Source organism: Dendrobium catenatum, unplaced genomic scaffold (genome assembly GCF_001605985.2).
Source record: "Dendrobium catenatum unplaced genomic scaffold, ASM160598v2 fragScaff_scaffold_669, whole genome shotgun sequence".
Taxonomy (NCBI): Eukaryota; Viridiplantae; Streptophyta; class Magnoliopsida; order Asparagales; family Orchidaceae; genus Dendrobium; species Dendrobium catenatum.
Genome location: NW_021319131.1, coordinates 699,501 through 720,206, shown reverse-complemented (window position 1 = coordinate 720,206; position 20,706 = coordinate 699,501). Strand labels below are relative to the sequence as shown.

General features: G+C 35.5%; 1 protein-coding gene across 1 annotated transcript in view; it reads left to right on the top strand.

Annotated features, from left to right (window-relative positions):
* LOC110097706 overlaps positions 1–20,706 on the top strand; it is a 33,402-nt gene that overhangs the window by 11,442 nt on the left and 1,254 nt on the right. The window contains exons 6-8 of the mRNA XM_020824242.2: positions 19,661–19,729; positions 19,818–20,190; positions 20,431–20,585. Coding sequence (XP_020679901.1) covers positions 19,661–19,729; positions 19,818–20,190; positions 20,431–20,585 — 597 coding nt within the window. The remainder of the gene's footprint in view (positions 1–19,660; positions 19,730–19,817; positions 20,191–20,430; positions 20,586–20,706) is intronic.

Below are 20,706 nucleotides of genomic sequence, written 5' to 3'. Positions count from 1 at the left end.
TCTACATGAGATAGGAGCTCAATTGTTTACCACATCTGAGTTCACTTTTTCTGTCAGAACCGTCCAGAATTTTTCATATGTTTACCCTTATCAAACTCAATTAAGTGTCAATTCTATGCGCGGAATTTTAACTAAACATTTGATAGTGAGAATGGATAATATCATTTTGTCTCTGAAGACTGTTGAGATGCCATGACTAACTGCTTGGTCCAGGTGCATATGACAGTTTTTTTTCTTGCAAGTAGCCTTTATTTTGTAGTTGCGTATTGACTGATAACCATCTATTTAAGCCATATGTATGCTTGCTAGTGTAGGCTCTTGTCTTTATGTCATTGTCGCTGTTGCAGATCTCTCTTTCTTGGCTTGCGATTCGCTTCACCTCTCTCATATAATCCTTGTGCTAGTAGACTTAAGCATTGAGCTGTTTTTTGAAGGAAAAAAAAAAAAATGCTGTGTATCCAGGTAAAAATGTTTCTAATATTTTTTTATACTGTAATCGTATGACATATAACGATAGATAGACATATATTTCAAGCTATACGTTTTTATGACTATATAATTAGTCTTAGTTATGTTGTGTGATTTTAGACTTGTTTTATAGCAGAAAAAAAATCATATTAAAAGAATATGGCTTAAGTTAGAAAAAGTGAAATATTAGATTAGTATTTTATGAAAAGATATAGTAAAAGATATTAAGCAATGATTATGTTAGTAGAGCGGATACGGAAGAAGCAATTTATTGAATATAAGATGGCTAAAGATATAGAATAAATTGATTTATGAATTCATGTAGTGACGGGCTGAGTTGATTGGGAGTAATTAGGAAAGTCACTAATCAAGAGGTTTGTTTAGAAGGTTACTCAATCAAGGGGAAATGTGTTTGATGAATGAATTTTTATTACCAATTGCAGAGTGAAATTATTTAGGAGTAGAGATTAATTTGAATTCAAAATCTATAGAGGAAATTATTTAGGGAAAAGGATAGGAATTAAGGGGGCATTGCTTAAGAAAGTTTGTTACAATTGAGAAGGAATTAATTAGGGAATAATCTAATTTGAATTTCAAATGATGATACGGAAGTGATTATAGGGAAAGGGGACTGATTTGGGAGGAATTATGGGGAGCTATTTATAGGCTAACAATAAGGGTGATTTCAATATTTATGTTTTAGTGGAGTTGGCTGAAATTTAGTTTTATTCATAGGCTATTGGGCTCTAGCAGGGGCTATGGATTTAAGGAAAGACCGGATCTCTCTCGAATTGAAGATCACATTGTATCTGCTATTTCTTCTTTATATTCTTATCAATAAAAATATTTTGGGGGATCTTCCAATTTTTTATGTTTCAAACCGCTGATTTTTGTGAAAGCTAGTGCTCCACTTTACCAACATATCATCCACACATGAGAATAGGATCGGAGATAAATGATAAAATAGATGATTGTTTCAAAAATAAGTTTAACAGATTCACAACTTATGACACATTAGAGAAAAGTGGATTTATAAGTTATGCGTCAAATTATTTGGATTAAGGCATAATTGAGAAAATATGGTCGATAAATGATGCGTTAATATTGTTACTTTTCTTCTTGCCCTAAAGGAAACATCAGTTAGTATATTGTAAAAGGTTTCAAATTGATTCTTTGACTCTTTTTGATAAATAGACCAACAATAACTCCAGCCAATTATATTAAAGGATTATAGAGTCGCCTTACAACATCGCTTAAGAGGAACTACAAATAGTACCCTACACATAGGATATTTTTGAGATTCTTTTTATAAATACTGAACTACCAAAAATGGTTATTTAAATCTAGTCGAGGATCATTTGGTCTCTTCATAAAGGGTCAAAGTACTATTTATTGCGCTCCTTTCTCTTTAGATAAATTCAAAATCTCAATAGATCGTTCTTACCATGTAGTAATTCCAAACTTTGAAACTGCTGCTTTTTTTTTTGTATGGAGAAATATTTAAATCAATTTTATAATTGTCTATAAAAGATAAATCATATGTCATTGTATATTAGTTTATTGTGGCCTATCAGTATCACTTTCTTATCACCTGTTCAAATAGTAATCTATATCTTAAATATAATAATTTTTAAATAAAATACATCAAATGGAGAATTACTATACACACATTTAAAAACTAAATATTTTCTTAATGTTGCACTAAAGTTTCATCTCGTCGAAATTGCTATTAATTAAAATATATCACAAACAAACTCTTTGTAAATTCAAATACATACCTTTTTATGCTTATACAGCATATGTTCTTTATTCTATAGCCAGCTAGGTGCACCTTTGGTTAAACTTAAAAGAGAAATATCCAACCATTCATATGATATATCATTTGGTTTTAAAAAGAATATTGCAAATTCATCACCTTCTAATTCAACTACAATGATAATCTCTTTTCAAATCATATCAATAAAATCTCATAACATCATTCTTCATATCAAGCATACATGAAACAAGGGATTTTTGTGATGTCTATTATCTACACGCATGCGTCAACTTTGGATAGTCATTCATAACAGTTTCTGATTGTCAATTTTAAGATTAAGTAGTTTCTCCTCATGTTTTAAAATGTTGTATGTCCTTTTCAAAATCAAAATTCATATTAGGAACAACTATAATCAACACATAATCCAAAGAACACTGGCTAAAAGCATCTTTTGGAATCATTAATTTTTTTTCATCGAAGCTCGTGAAAATCATTCATAGCAATTGATTTATTTTTCTTCCTCCATATTTATATGGCAAGTTCTATTGAAATACTCCTAGATAATGTACATATTTATTGAATTTAAAATCCATATGTGCAAAAATCAAGACTATACGGCAAACTGCAATGTTTTCCCTCTTAATATCTTTTTATTCATATTGTTTTACTACCAGTAGATCGGTCAATTGGCTGGCAACAATTGAACTAAAATTGTTTTCATGACGTGGAATAATGACTTTATAATAATTTAGTTAGTCTTCTTTGACACAAATGTTAGTATTGTGTTCAACGTGTAATGTATAGTTTGAAAAAGCATGAAGTGAAGGAAGTGATGGGTTCTATTGATGGACGCGGTTCATACCCTGACCGTCTCGCCTGGACCTGCAGGTCTACAGGCGGAGGGGAGAGGGGCGGGCGGTCCGGTTGACATGCCCGCCGAGAATTAACGAAGAGAAGACCCGCCATCCACTACAGTGGGGAGCTTTTGGGAGGGAAAAAAGTGTGTGGTTGGTATGAAAGGGAGCCATTGGTTTAGTGGGGATCATTATAGAAAGTTATTCTCTCGTCTTAATTTCTCCGTTAGCCTCCTTCTTGTCCTCTTTTCTAGGTTTTCGCTTGTGAGATCCTTGTCCTTCTCGAAGTGGAAACTTATTCTTGTTTTCTCTTGGTTTTCTTATGCAAGGTTTTTTGGCTTCTCAATCTCAACCTCTGTGTGAATTTTCTTCTTTGTTTTTGTGGAGAAATTCCTCTTTTGTGGGGGAAATTAGGGCAAACCGAAATTGTTCAAAACTTAGTGTGTATCACTTCATCTAACCTGCATTTGCATTCTAGTCTTCAAATCAAACCTAAACCATTGATAGTGGTTTAAATGATCATTCATGATCCAGAAGCAATACAGCTCTTCTAATTTATTCATTTACTCAATATCAGTGTTGTTCTCAAGTGTAAGCTGTAATGAATTAATATCGAGTAAAGTATATTATGATACGATAAAGACATTTCTTTAAAATTCTGTTCATTTTGCCTCAAGGTTGTAATAGTTTACTTCGCTAACATTTTTAACAATTTGCTTGCGCAAATGCTCCTTCTAATATTTTAGCTTGTTCTAGATTAAAATCTTCTTCTGTTGTTATATATTTGGTCGCAATCTCATTAGATAACATGAATCCTTTGCATTGCAAGACTAACTCTTTTATCCTAGCACAAATATAATAATCCCATCAACAAGAAGAATATATGATACAATTTATCATCATAAATGGGACACCTTAAGGTTTAATTTTTATATTATATCATCAGTCTTATGCCAAAAACCTGCTTCTGATTGCATATTTTATATAGGAATTGTCAATAATACTATGACTAAGTCTATTCAAATAGAATTAGCTTATATAATCAATCATTAGAATGACGCTACCATCTTTTTTATTGGTATTTCATCTCATATGGAGCGTCTATGTTAAATAGCACTTTATATATACACTGATAGCGTCTGTAATGTTAGTCGTGATAACTATGTATTAAATAGTCATCTTATCACGTATGTGACTTTACTCTTTCTCTAATTCCACCAATATATTGATTATGATATCTATAGTCATAATATGCAATCCTAATTGAACGATGTATCATGTACGATTACAATGCTGGACTTATGCTCTCTTCTATGACCTTAAAACGTAGATGTGAACTGTTATGTGTTTATGACTATGACAATTCATTTAACTAAGTGTGCTGTGCGTATGTACTGATTCTTGTGTAATGGAATAGAGATTTAATATCAGATACATGAGTCACTAAGTCCGTTACCGTCTAGACAAAAATATTGTAAACATGACTTATTTTTATTTAAATCAAAAAACACTAAAATATAAACTTACCGAAATGACAATAACATGACGAATAAAAATCTAAGCTATCAATAAAAAATTAATCCACGTAAATCAGTAATCATGTGTTCTAATTTGCTCGCAATCAACCTCCCGATTCTAATTTGATCAAAAGTTGAACGAAGATTAGAATCACAAATTAGACAATATCAAATTATGTATCAGTGAAATAGCGAAAAGAGATGAAAGTACAAAATAAATACGTATTATGCTCTGGTAGACAGGATATAACTATTCCTATGAATTAGGGTGTTGCATGTTGTACAACAATACTTAAGGGAATCACACATTCATATATAGATGAAAATTTGAAAAGAAAATTTATTTAATCACGTATTTTATGACATATAGCTATTATGGCGTATACACGTTTCTTGCAAAAATATATGCATACTAATGGCATACTGTAGTGTTGCTCTTACGTATATTTTTTGGCTTATAATGTTTTGTATTCCCAATTGTTTAAAAATTAGCGTATATCGGGTATTGAGCGAGGCTAAGTCTCAAGGCGTCTTAGAGGCTATTTAGCGGCGATAAAAGCTATAAATAAATTGTGCTACACTCAGAGTGGATATAAATCCTTTAATTAATTACTAATTGAGTGAATATAATATAGAACAATGAAAACAAACGTAACGCACTATGAAGATGAATAAAATAATATCAATATGACAAACATGAAAATGATAGTTCAACTCAAAAATTCGTATCTTCCCAAATCCCAGTATTCTTTCAATTACATTAATTCAAATTGTTCAAAAATAAATAGCAATGACATATCACATAAGAACTCATAAGTCCATCGAAGCATTGTCACACTAAGGGTTCTTCATTTGAATCATCATTAATGCATGAACTTGCTCTCTCCCTCTACCTCCTCTCCTATAGACGTCCATGTCGGGCAGTTTACTTCAATGATTTATGTTCAAGTTTTAAATATATAATATATAATTAATATATTTACTGTACGATATAACATTCCCCGTTATGATCAACTTATATATAGAATAAGATTCCCGCCCTCAAGAATATTTCACCATGTAATAATAAGTTTCGCATTATATTACCTTCCTCATACCATTCAGCCAAGTTATATTAGTGCTCTTTCGTATAGTACGTATATAATACTGTATATAGCTTGAGGCCTTGTAAGCCCCTCAGGCGTCCGAGCGTCTTTCCACCTACCAGTATGAGGCCAAGGTCTCATAAAATACAAACTCGAGGCGTAAGCATCAAGGGCGTGGTGCTTTTTTTTTTTTTTGGTATTTTACTCTAACAGGCGTGCCTCGAAGGCCGAAGCCTCAATTTGCTGCGGATGGTGTAAGACCGTGTGCGTGATCTCCACATGCAAATGGCCATGGTTCGCATTTGAAATCTCATCAATATATCCCTCTTTAGTGTATTCTGTATAGAGCATTCGTGCAGTATGTTTCTCCTCTCTTTCAGCGGGAGTCTAGTGATGCACTCTGGTGATCTCTAGTGATATTTGTTATTATTCATTAAACCATTATTAACAAAACAACTATTTGAAGAATAGGCCCTGGAGAAAAGAAGAAACGAGCATATTCATTGATTGTGCTTTACATGTGACAGTACGTAAAATAGATATGGTGTATTAATGTGAGGGTTATTGCAATCTCTGCTTCTTTGTACATGACATATTATATAGTTATTTGAAAGGAGTCATGGACTCGACAAGGGATGCCAACTTTTGTAGGGATTCTTGAGCGCATTTGAGTAATGATTTAATAATTGGCATCACTCCGTCTCTAAAACTTTTATATTATAATTCATGTGCCTTCCCTTCCTCTATCTAGATGCCGCCCATCTTTGAGGACTTATTTATTTTTTGGAATTAGCTTTGAGTTTATTTCTATTATTAAGCATTTAGAAAGTTTCTACTATACACCTACAATTAATTGCTATCCCAGCTTCATTCTATATAGCATAACACTTCATAGTTTTGTTCGATACTATATGGAATAAGCGACGGCCACAGTGGTTTCGAGCATATCACAACCATTTGGTCTCTTTTATTCCTAATTCTCCTCTTTTCATATATATCAGTTCTCTTGCAAATCCCATGAAGAGTGTTTCAACTATCCATTCATAAGACCGGTGAATATATCACGACTAGGCGAGAACTCATAAGGGATATAACCTCATATCACATTCAACGACAACACACACCAAGCCCGTTTACCCGACTTGGGGTCAGCTACATGACACATCCTTCTTTCTCTTTTGTGCTTAGATAAAACGCGTTAAATTTCATCTTAATCTAATAAAGAAATGCCAATTTTCTCTTATTCTAATCAAGTTTTTTGCAAGTTGCTTATCACTAATATCCTTATACCTGTTATCTTAAGTCATAGTTCGTGGATCTGTACATCTAGCTTTCCTACCGGGTCAATGTAAACATTAAGTGGGCTAAGGAATTGCTTGGAATAATGACAGCACATGGAAGAAGAAGTGGTTAAGAATAGGGATTAGGGAAAAAGTAATTTAGGGGAATAAAGTCCTTTGCGACACAATTAATTACAAGCTTTGAATTATAATTAAATTGAATGCATGGGGTAAGTGGGGGAATAATGTTTGGCTTTGCGTAAGAGGGAGAAGTTGTAAACTTAATGAGGGATGCTGGGAGAGGGAAAGGTGATTTGGAAATCCATAAATTAAGTGAAAGATCCCAGAATGATTTACACATTAATTATGCTTGAATACCATAGTTCAAGTGCATTTAATATTTGAATATTAAGATCACACAGAGAAGAATGATGAAAAGGCATTTTTACTTGTTGGTTGGTGAGGCAGAATTTTGTGGATGTAGGGGCTTGCCAGGTGGGTGGGAGACGGCTACAGGCTACGACTGCTCGTCGTAGATTGAGTGTGAGGGGTGTTCGGGCCGTTCGGGCTAGATAAAAATTGCACGCACCCATAAGGCTGTTTGGGCTACATCTGCTTGCGCATCTATCCAAGTCTTCCTCATGCTCACACGTCTTTCAATTCTCCAATGTGAGAAAAATGACAAAATTAGAATTTATAACATAAACATCAAAACATATAGGCCCAAACAAAGGGAAAAACCAAAAGAAAACATACCCATGACACCAAGTTAAGTAGAGGGCAAAACAGGAAATAAATAAAGACAATAATACCCCTTAATAACACCACCAACATAACACTAAGTGGGCAAGATAAGCAACATACTAAATAACAAAAATAAGTCCTTGCAAATAACAAAAACTAGAAATATAACGATCAATCACGGCTGGTAACGTCGGCCTCTCCCTACGGGACTCGTCCATTGGTCCGAGTCCTCATCAATTATTACTTCCATTTATTACTAGCATAATACTAAAAGTTTTCCGAATACTAACAATAAGGGCATTTGGGGTTGACAATGTTGTAATTATTTTAATCCACACATCTTTTCTTCTTTTTACAGAAAATCTTCATTCACAAACTTTCATCCCTATCCTAACACATCCCAGATATAATGGAGCAGTCGAAAACGTTCTAAATTTGTCATGTTTTGGAGTCATTTACGGCACTTAATTATTCCATCAATCAAGTTTCAAAAAGTACTACTTTATGGGTGGTAATGTTCTATAATCTCCTAATTCCAAAATAAATAAACATATACTCTCAGGAGTGATTTTGTCTCACAAGTGCCTCTAATCATTCAAATTATTGAATTCTCCACAAAAGAATTTCCTCTTCACAATTTATACAAAAAATCTTTGGATGTGCATTGCTTATGGTTGACCACCACAAAAACCCTTGGGGAAACAGTGTCGTCAAGTTCTACCTAAGTAAGTGTCTCACAAGTAGCAATCGTTCCTTATCTCAATTTTATCTTTTTTCTCAGGTTATTCCGTCCATTCTCGAATAATTACTCATAATATTATACCCCCTTGCCACTCATGTAAAAATTTGTATTACTTTATCATAAGATCACCTGACTTTGAAAGATTACAATTTTTTTCCAATCAAACTCATTCTTTAGAGGAGAAGCTTTCAATTGGAAGATAATTTGATGTACTTCAATTTTTGCACTATCGATATTCAATAACACAAGACCAACAAATTTCATATACTTGTCCTTGCCAAGCGGACTATTACAAGAGAAAACAAGCCCAACTAAAACTCTAGCAACCTAAGCTTCGAATCGTTTATAGTAACAAATGATCAATCTGATCTACTACACATTTCTCTTCTATAACCCTTCTCATACATAATACTCTTTTAAATATTTCTTCATAAAATACCTTCCTCTACAAACAATAGCTCTACATTCTATCTATAAATCCACAAGCCCTATTTGAGATATTATAATAAGAATTAGAAGGATGTTATAAGTGAAAAAAATGCTCCGGAATAAAATCTTAGTTGGAGGATGGAAAATGATTTTTTTGTTATACAGAGCCAGATTGAACTTGGGATGTGTAAAGCTAAAAATTGTAGCCAAAATATATAACTCTATCCATGGAATGATTATTTAGAAACTTTTACTAACTATTATGAAAACTAGTACAATACAACAACAACGAACAACAACATCAAGACTTCATCCCACTACGTGGGGTCGGCTACCATTAATCCTTCTTTTCGTCATTGTGTCAGTATAAAGTCAAATTCTCTTTAATCTACATCAAAGAAAGATCTCATTTCTAAGTATTTTCTAACCAAGTCTTTTAGGTCTACTCCCTACCTTTCTTAACATAAGCCAAGATCTACTACCTCAACTTTCCTAACCGAGTCTCGGAAGGCCTCCGTTAATGTGACCAAACCATCTAAGGCGCTTTCTCTCTATCTTATCTTCTACTGAGGCTTACTCCAAACCTTTTACGTATATTGCTCACTCTCTCGCTTATCCTATTCTCTAAGGTCAAGCCAGTCCTGCCACTCTAGATGCATCCTGCATCTCTGCAACACAACTATAGTGAAAAAAGGAAAATACTTGATCAACCACATTTGGTTTGACACAAGTAACAGCTCTTGCATCATATCCCTAATTACTTGATATAAACATTATTAACCATTTCTTTCGAACTTCCATAGCACTTCTCTTGAACTTTATAGTATTTCTCTAAATCAATAAAATACATATGTATATCCTCCTATATCCTCTATACTTCTCATCAAACCTTCTCAATAAATGTATGTTTCCATAGTGACTACGCGACAAATCCAAATTGATTTGAGAAAATTAGTATCACGCCGTCAACTATGCTCCATAACTCTCCCAAGTTTAAAGTATGGACACATAACTTAATTCCTCAATCTATATTCGCACATCCTGTGCATCACCTATTCTTAAAAATAGAATTAACACACTCATTCCCACTATCTGACATCTTTAGTCTTCAGAAAGTATAAAATTTAGAAGCAAAGAAATTCCTTCATCTCTAAGCATTTCACATCTCTTTGGAATATCATCAGGTCCATACACTTTTCCACACTTTCACTTTCTTTAAAAGCCTCTCTAACTTTGGTTTACTTATACCCCGATAAAAACAAAAATCTTTATTTCATTTAGGGTAATAAGTTCACTAAAAGTCAATCATATTTCACATTCTTCATTAAAAGTTAGCCAAAATAAACTCATCCACCTTTGTTGAATATTTCAAGAAAAGTAATATTCTTTGATCTTCAATCCTTGCATCCACTTCACTTGAACTAAACTGTTACCTACTCTTATCTCTTTGTTTGCTAACTCTATACATAGTATCTTTCTCCCTATTAGTTATCTAATCATATTCATATAATATTATAAAGCTAAACTCTTGTTACAAACAAAAAAAAAAAAATAGCTTCTTAGATGCTATCTGAGCCTTCTTTATATCTTTCCCCAAATTATCACAATAATTTACATCTAAACCAATTATTTATAAACAAATCTTTTATTTTTTACTTTTCTGTGACAACATTGGAGATTCCACAACCAACTATTTTTACTATTAAGAGATTTTCCCTTTGAAATTCAAGCCACATCTTTGCAATACTTCTTATATCAAACCCACTTTTCACATAATATGGGCTCATCCTCTATGCGCAGACAAAAATCTTAAGATCTAAAATTCTACTCTCAAAAATACTTTTATTAATATTATCTTAAATGCCCCCATCTAATTCTAGAAAATCGTTTTATTTTATTTTTTATTTTTTGCTATTGTTATCTTAAAGTTCTACCCGTAGTAATAATCGATAGATACATCATTTCACTCGTATAGTAAATCCTTCACTCGATATCAATTAATTTAGTTAATCTAAATCGTATCTAATTTTTCTTATTAGAAATATTTAATCAATCTTCGTTTTTACTATTCTATTTTTATAGTTGATAAGCATGCCTCATCACTTCTCATATACATAAGTATTAGACCTATTGACAGGAAATTATTCCAAGTTAAATGAGAAAATCTAAATACTACGTTTACCACTCGTCACTTTTATCGTTCCAATCCATGCTATGCTCACAATTGTCATGCTCTTTTTAAAATTCATATACGCTCGTCTACAACATATTCATTATAATCATCATCCTCCAAAATAATTTTTCTTCAAAGTAGTCAATAGATTTTTTATGATCATAATAGATATCTAAGTCATTCCAAATTTTAATTATTAACTTTCATATCCAAACCTACTTGAGGAAGCATAAGCGCACTATATAATAATTAACAATTTTAGCATCAACAATCATCTATCTTTCACTACTTATAATTCCATCTTCAAAATTAATGTGGCTTAATCTGTGAGAATATACATTATCCATTCAAATTACTCATTAATGCAAAATATCACCTTATACACACCTTCTAGTACAACTTCCTACACCGAAGTCTAATTTATAGTTCAATAAACTCATGTAATCTCCTGTAGCTTTCTCTCAACCCATTAGTTTCCTGAATGCATAGAGTATTAGTAGTCCTTGAATTGATTTATAATTCTATTAATTTTCTCATGTAAGGAGCCGTATATTCCAAGGTCTGGATTCTAATTGTTATCATGACTAGCTTCTTATGCGCCACACCATCCTTAGACGATGGAACCCTTGCTATTTAACCCTGGATCTAAACTCGGGTCGGCGCCTTGCACACTTAGTCACTGTATTCAGGCCATACACTGCGTCGCGCTTCTCAGTGTGACGCTGATTAGGAAACAACTTGATACTTCACCAAGTTGTTCCTAGCCAAAATCAGTAAACGTGCTGCAGTTATATTCTGTCTGCGACAGCAGAAGATCAGCCTCCCCTCACCACAACACGTGATTACAAAAATAGCAATATCGGAGAGAAAACCGTGGGAGAAAAAACTGTGTATTTTACTAATAGCAGGCAACATATAGAAAAGATACAATTGATTCCTCAACTCGTAGAGGAGATGATCTCTCCAGAATCTCTAACGCTCCTAGAGTCCAAAGAAACATTAAATTAAGAGATCTCAATTCAGCCAAATATCAATATACTCAAACCTTAGGAAATCAACTATTTAATTGCATACCAATTCAAAAGGAATTCCCTCAAACAGGCCCTACATTCAATTTCCCTCTTACTCCCCAAAATTTCTTTCCCTATTTGGCTCACCGCGCCACCGTGCGGGCATCGCTCGAATCCAGCGCGGCAGTAAGTTTTCCTGTCCCTAAGTTCTCGTGACTCTGTCGGCACAACTGGTACGCTCGGACCGGTGCCGACTGACCTTCCTTGGAACCTAATCACTGTCCCTCCCAAAAGATCCACACTGTCCTCCAAGGTGGAAGATATGCGCGCTTTCCGTGAGGTGGCGAGTCCTTGAAGAGTGACTGAAGAATCTCTTATTGTAGACGGAACCCTCAATGTTTACGGAATCGAGAAACAATTCCCTCCCTCTCAAATCATGATCGATGCCAACCTGTAGGTAGTCCACCAAGTATCTTCCCCGTCGATCCTCTTGTATGTTCCATTAACCATGATAACTTATGTGAGAGGCTTGTAAGCCTTTTTACTCTTGGCATTCCTCTTATGACCACCCTCTCCATCCAGTCCATTAATCTCCATCGTGAGTGCTCCCCAATTTCTTTGGTTCTCCCCCATGTTTACAACCATTTCATTCCCAGGATGACATCAGTACTCCTACTCTAGTGTAGAAAATCTCCCTTACTATGAATCTCCTCGGAAATGGTCCAGACCACATCTCCTCTACAGATCCCCTTGCCTTTCAATCCCAGCTTCCTTGTACGCCAATCATCACTCAATAGCAACCGATATGTCGGGTCTCGAAACCTCTCTGCGGAGACATCACCCATACTGGTTGAACCCGACCCTTGGTGTTAAGAGAATTGTTGGGTCCATTATCCCCAACTACTCAATTAGCACCACCACCTCTATCGGCCAAGCCATCTCTCCTTCACTTCATAGTACGACTCGGAGTGAATCCCACTACAGGTTCCAGAGGACTTTCTGCCACATCCAGGTGCAAAACTTCTCCTCCTCTCCAGATCTGATCCCATCACCCTCCTTGTCTTCTTCATTCATCACAGGACAAGTAGAACCTGAGAGTTCGGTCTTGCACCTATTGCCCTGGATGTACTTCTTCATTTACATCTGAAGACACAAACCCCTTTGTCCTCTTATCCTGCCATCTCCTTCTCTGTCAGCCTCTGAAATTTTTCTCCACTCCCTCCTACTGCTTTCTCCCGTGTGCGTCTTTCATTAATTGTTGCTTGAATGGACAGGGACCCTTGAGGTGACTAGAAGAGTTGATCGTCATCCTGTAAGAGCCTCCTGAGCAGTTTCCTTCGAGCTCCTCTTCAGACTCTTTTGGTCTTTCCACCAACTGGCAAACATCCAATGGCCTTGCAAGTATTAACTTCAAGTGCTCCAAATCGCCTCTAACTGCTGTTCTTACCGTACCGAGGTTTCTAGCCCCTTCATTGGAAATCTCTATCCCAGGGCTACTCCGTAATGATATCTTCCGGTCAAGCAATCACCTACAGGCCAGAGATTACTCAAATTACATTGGTCCGCGGGAACGGTAAGCTTTGCCACCGCTTTAGCTCCTCACATTGTGGGTTCGAGATGCGGTGCAAAAGAATTGCTGGCCGTAGAAGTCTTCCTCCCTCATCTTGCTCGACATTGCGCTCTTTAATAGCTCATTCTCCGTTTGCAAGCCCCCGCGCGAGCTTCGGATAGCCTCCGCGTCATTACTCTACCGCCACTCCTGGTCTACTCGCAGGTCCCTAAGTGCTTTTTCCTCCAATACGCCTGATCTCCGCCGCGCGATCGCCTGTTCTCTGTCAATTTCTCTCACGTCAGCCCATGACAAACAAAATAATACGCTCCACCTTATAAATCCACCATGGCCATCCTGCACCATCAAAGGATGGGCCATTCTTCAGCTCTCCTCATCCTTTGGATCTCCATCGCGTTTCCCGGTACCCTCCATAACCTCCCATCCTTCGAAGGGGAACGCAGCTCCCCCAATGCGCCAGCGATCATCCCTCCGACGATATATTCAAAACTTCCCTCTTCATACTCACCTCATTCTTCTCGCTCTCTCCAAAATCATCACCTCGATCGCTTGAAGTGTTCATTACATAAGTTTCCAGCCACCTCGATTGTTAGACACGTATTCTTTCCCTTCTCTTTTCTCTTCAAAAGGAACCAGCCTCCTCGCTTGTGAAGCCTTTCGAATTTCAGCACCCTCGCGACTGGTCTCACTTGTTGCTTTCCTTCCCCTTGGCAAATTCAGCACCCTTTTCTCTGTATAGACTCTGGATTCTTTTTCAAAATCAGCACCTCTCGAGGATCCCTGGAGTTCGTTGTCGAAATTCTAGCACGCGTCGAGCCTCCTCCATTGAGTTCCCCCTATCTCCTGACCAGAATCGTCAGCCGTGGACGTGCTGGTCGTTGTCCTCTTTAGCTCCTCTCGTCTTCTAAGACAAGCGGTTCTAATAGGTGCATGTCGTTATTTCTCCCATCCTCCAAGATTCTCCACCGTTCCGAATTTCTCCTCCCCTCAAGGGATTCAGATTTCCTCCCCTGCCATGGCTGTCGCGTGTCTCCCTTATCTTCGCGATGTCGCCGGAGATTAGTCTTCATTTCAAGATTCTTCATCATCCTCCATCGCAGGTGAACTTCCCCTCCCCCTTTCATGTGTTGGAGGTGACTGTGTGATTTTTTGAAGTTGCAGAATCTGTTCCTCCAAATCGGCTTTCAATGCCGACTCCGCCTTCCAAGACGTCAACCTTCTTCCGGCCATCTTTTCTTCCCAACGGATCTCAAATATCCACTTCCGGAAGGCCAAAGGAGCCGCGTTGCAAAAAATTTGAGGTTGTCAGCACCTAAGGTGTGCCAAAAACGACGCTCTGTTGGCCGCTATCTTTAAGATATGAGGAATAACATGCGTTGCGTCGCGGATCCAGGTTGTATTCACATAGGTTGCTTGACATATAGCCAAAATCAGTCCTATGATCTCTGCTCTCGTGCTTGCAAAAGCGCTGAGGTCAGGTTAAGATTTTCTTGCTGGTCCAAGCATACACATCAACACCAAAACGAGCGGAGGAATTTAGTGCACAATCAGATACAGTGAAAACCGATGTCGAGAGAAGAGACTGTGTATTTTACTTCAATAGATGTGCAAGAAATTCGAAAGAATACTGAGCGATATTGATCCTCAATTCGAGAGGAGGATCGATCTCTCCCAAATCTCTAGACGCCGCTAGAGCCCAAAGAAAACCTAAATCTAAGAGATCTCAAATTTCAGCCAAATTCAAGATACTCAAACCCTAGGAAAATCAACTATTTAATGCATACCAATCAAAAGGAATTCCCTCAACAGTCCCTACATTCAAATTTTCCTCTTAACTCCCCAAAATTTCTTTCCTATTTGGCTCCCGCACACCGTGCGGCTCGCTCGGCATCCCAGCGGGCGGAAGTTTTTCCACCCTGTTCGTGTCTGAGCCGGTCCCGCCTGGACCAGCTGGACCGGTCCACTGGACCAGTCTAACAGACGCCCTAGCATTAACACAATTTTTTAAAGGATTCATGTCATGATTATTTGACAAGTTTTACGCTGGCTGTTGACTACCTAACGCAACCCTCCATTTTTCTCATCCAGGACTTGGGACCTGACAACGGCAGTGTTAAGAATTCATGTCATGAAACTTAGTACAATATGCATCCTAATTTTTCTAATAGCCAATCATGGATTGTCGATGCAATTTATGTTATAAAGAATGCTTTCTTACATGTGGACTTTGTAGAAGTCATGTATATAGTGGATTTATCGCCTACATTCAATAGTTCTTTTACAAAAGACAGTATGCAAATTAAAAAAAATTATATGGACTTAAATTTTTTGTAAGAGCATACAGATTCATAGAAATTATGAATAATGTTGGATACAAACTAAGTCAAGGGGATTATACCCTCTTCATAAAACACTCTATTGATGAAAATCTCAATTTTCATTTGATATGTAGATGACATAATTTTTACATGTCATGCTAATAGTGAAAAAGAATCTCTCAAAATATTTTACCAAAAAATTTGAAATCATGTAGTTAGGCAAGCTCAAATAACTTTTTAGTATAACAATTGCTCAATTTGAACAAGGAATATGCATTTCTCAACAAAAATATGCTGTGGATATACTAAAAGAAACAAAAATTACGGATTGCAAACCTTATAAAACCCAACTAAACTATGTCAAAAATTAGATGTAGATGGAGAACAGTAGACATGGGATAATATCAAAGATTAGTTAGAAAATCAATCTATCTCACACCTGTCCAAACATTATATTTGCAGTAAGTCTTATCAGTCAATTAATGAACAAAACTGAAGAGTCTCACATACAAGCTGCTTATATAATTCTTAGATATCTAAAATCAAATTTAGGCAAAGAAACTTTATATAAAAGGCATAATACTTGCAAATTGAAGAATATACTGATGTAGATTATGTAGGATCACTATCATATATCAAATACAAGATAAGGAATTTTATATAGAAGGCATGCTACTTTACAAATTGAAGAGTATACTAATACAGATTATGCATGATCATCATTGGATAGAAGTTCCACGAAAGGATATTGTATTTTTTGGGAGGAAATCTCATAACATGGAGAAGAAAAAAACAACCTAATGTTTCAAGATACAGCTTTTTATCTAAATTTAGAGCCATTATTCATGGAATCTACGAGCTTCTATGGATCAAAATTATCTGGAAAGATTTAAAAGATAGATGGGAAGTGCTAATGAAGATATAATGTGATAATAAATCTACAATCAACATTACTCATAATCTAGCATAAAATAATTGTAATTTGTACTAAATATGTGGAGGTGGATCATGTCATTTCATAATAAAAAAAAGTATGTTGATTTGTATTCTATATGTGCTAACAGGAAATTTAACTTGCCGACATTCTGGTTAAAGGATTTTGTAACTCCAAGTTAAGAATATTGTAAGCAAATTTGGAATGATAGATGTATACCATTCAGTTAGAGGGGGAGTGTTGAAAGATCATGGGAGTCCCAAGTCCATCAATTTTGGTACAGATTCTTGAGCATATGGATTAATGATTCTATCTGTTGGATTGATCCTCTTATAACATTTAGATTGCAATTCGTGTGCCTCCCTTTCTCTTCAGCCATCAACCGCCCCTCTTGGGATTTTTTTTTTCTTTTATGTAACTAGTTTTGATTTATTTGCAATATAAGATTTTTGGGAAAGTTTATATTTCCATATTTTGTACAGAATCAAGCAAAATAAAAGTTAATGTAATTTTTTTCTATATATATATATATATATATGTATTCATTCTATGTTATATCTTTTTTATTGTGTCCAGTTTTATTTAGTCCAGGACATTGTGTTGGAGACCCCACTTGATGTTTGTCAATTTTTCTCAAATTACCAAAACTTTTTTCACAACCTTTTGCGCAGGAAGTGGACATGTGATAGATAGCCTCTTACACTCTAACTCAATATAAAAAATCAATTTTTTTTAAAGATATCCACTCTCTTGCTACCACTCCATAACTATAATATTATTATCTCTTGGTTTATTCTCAGTTTTTGTGCTTGATACTCTTGTCATTCCTTTCTATCTCACTTTGTAATATCATTTGACTTTTGATGTATTCTAATGAGTTCTTTATAATATGATCATGAATAATAATGTACTTGGGGATTTGGATGATTCTACTTTAGTTATTTGTTATAGCAAATGCACACATATGTGCACCCTTGCACATCTGTTGAGAAGTCTAGTTTATTAGGAGATTTGTGTTGTCATTCATTTGGTTTCGTATTGCATGATGAAATGCAACCCTCTCGCAAGATTATTGGACCAGAAAAGTTAGATATCTGTATCGCTTGCCTTGGGGATATCAATTGGTTTGTAATGCTCAACATAGCAGATAGAGCCCTTTTGCGGTATATTAGTTAACAATAATTTATATGACTTATATATGGTCTTTTGAATTTCAGTGTTCATTTGATGAATGTTTATGTTTTTTAATTTTTTATGATTTGATTAAAAAATCCCTAATAGAGTTAGGATTAAGCTGAAAATTATGATATTCGATTTGAATTTCATGATGATTTTTGGTAGGCTATTTTGAGATTCACCAATGTGCTTTCCCCTAGAATTTTAAATACCTCTTCAAACTCATCAGTACTAGGTTGTGTGGCAAGCTGTAATTTGACTTTGAAAATCTGATACTTTCTTAATGTGAGGTATATTTAATGCCTCCATAATATGTTGCATGCCAATGCACACATCATTCGCTTTTTTGTTGTTGGTTTTGCAGCTAAGCTAGGTGGCCATTGTGCAGATATATTACTCTTCAGTCTCTTCCAAAGAGTTTCCCATGCCACAATGAACTTGAATTATAGCATGTAGATTATAGTGCAATTAGTGATCAATAGTATACTTATGGCTGACTAATTTGGTATTTAATGGATTGCTAGGCCTTGTTTTATTAATGAACTGTTTTTGTTCGCACATACTGATTTGTTTTAGTTTTCATAAACAAGTAGGAAGCATAGAAGTTTCTTTTGGAGGTAAATTGGAATATTAAAGACCTTTAATTTCTTGGCAATAGCAACATAAATTGATCTTTTTTTTTGCTACCTAATTTATCCTAGTCAATGATTGTACATCCTGCAACAGCTGTTATGATTGGTAAACCTTATAACTGCATAATTGTGCTTACACTTTTTCATGTGATTGCTGTGCAGATGATTGTAGGCTGCTACTTATCATATAACACCTTTGAATACCTTCTGAAATGTTTTTGGGCCTTTGAATACATTTAAGCATGGGGCTTTAAAAATCTCCTGAAGCGTGAAATTATTCAATTTGGGGTTGGCGAAGTGGAGGTTTGGGTTCCTTTGGAGGTGGAGTTGGGGGTTTGTTTAGGGAATGAAGAAACCCCACACCAGATAACTGTGTCACTTTGGAACATAAGTTATGCTTTTGTTCTAATGATTTTGTTTTTCATGTTAGGACAATTTCAAACACCAAGAGCAAAAAGAAGAAGTTTAAAATAGAAAGGAAAATTACCGCACAAAAATACACATGAATTTTATAGAAGTTCATCTATTTGTTAGCTAAACCTTGTTGCTATCATTATAGATTTTACTATGATTTAATTGTGAGAAAAATATAATCTTAATTATTTGAATACAAATAAAAGACAGTGCCCTCTTTATAGAAAAAATTATAGGCGAACCTGAATATAATAAAATTCCCTAAATGCTCTTGATGAAATAAATATTGGATACCCAGCATCACGTCTGCTTAGCGTATTTTTGGTCTTGGGAAAAATTAGGCTCCACAACTTCATTACAAGAGTATGTCATTCACTTTTTATTTGCAGTATTTTAATCTGACCACATGTTACAGTGAATCTTCCATCTATCTGTACCTTACGCAGTAAACTACAACTTGTATTGACCGTTTTGGCAACGGCTATTCTCCTTCCTTATCTTTGTAGATCACCTTGTCTTGTTAGACTGACGTGTTTGTAATGCTTGTTCTAAATGCAGGAAGACATTTACTTAATAAGCTCAAATGCCATGCGCTATAATGCAACAGACACAATTTACTTTCGGCAGGTAATTATAATCTTAAGTGTTCCAATGACATTTATACATATTATAAAAGGTGATATCGTGCAAGAAGCTGAAGTTGTTGTCTACACAGGCACGGTCCATACACGAGCTTGCAAAAAAAAGTTTTGAGAACTTAAGGCATGGAAGTGATGGTAGTGAACGGGAGCCAAAAATAGTACGTAGAGGTAGGCCACCTGGAACTGGCAAGAACAGTATCAAGCGGCCAGTTGGAAGGCCTCCTGCTGAGCATGCTGTTTCTGATTTTCGCTCTGAGGCTTCTCTTGCAAATGCCTTGAATGGAAACCATTCTTCTGGATTAAGGAATGATTTGTTGAGAAAAGGATCAGGATTGGATCAGCAAAGAATGGCAGATGTGTCTGTCAGTCCTACTCAGTTTATTCAAAGTTCTGAAGCATATATTTTAGGCAGTGAGCATAAATCTGTGAGAAATGAAGATTATTCAGGTCTTTAATGATTTCATCACATCAGAGTCAATTGCTATGCTAATTTTCTTTCCGGACTTTTATTTAGGCTTCGTTTGAGACAGCTTTTTTATTACTTCTTAAAACAGAGTTTTAATAAAAAAAAATTAAAATTTTTAATAAGCAATAAAAAAGCCGTTCCGAACGAAGACTTAGTTATGTCAAGACTGGCTTTAGCTGCTTTTGAGGAATTTAATCTTGAGGGCCTTACTATCATTACAGGGTCTACATGGAAAGGATTCTTGGATAACGGAAAGACAGTTTCTTTCATGGATGAGAGTCGCCGTAATACATACAAGCAATATCAGTTTTCATCCTCCATGCATGACTTTCCTGTGCTGGCAGCTCTTGATGGAGAGAAAAAGATTTTGTTGCAGGTGAGTGTCTAATATAACTTCCACTCGATTGTTCAAATTTCTTGGAGTGTCTTTGTGCGTATTTGCCTATGCATATCATATATTGCTGTTATGTACCAAACATTAATGTGGTTGTGATTTA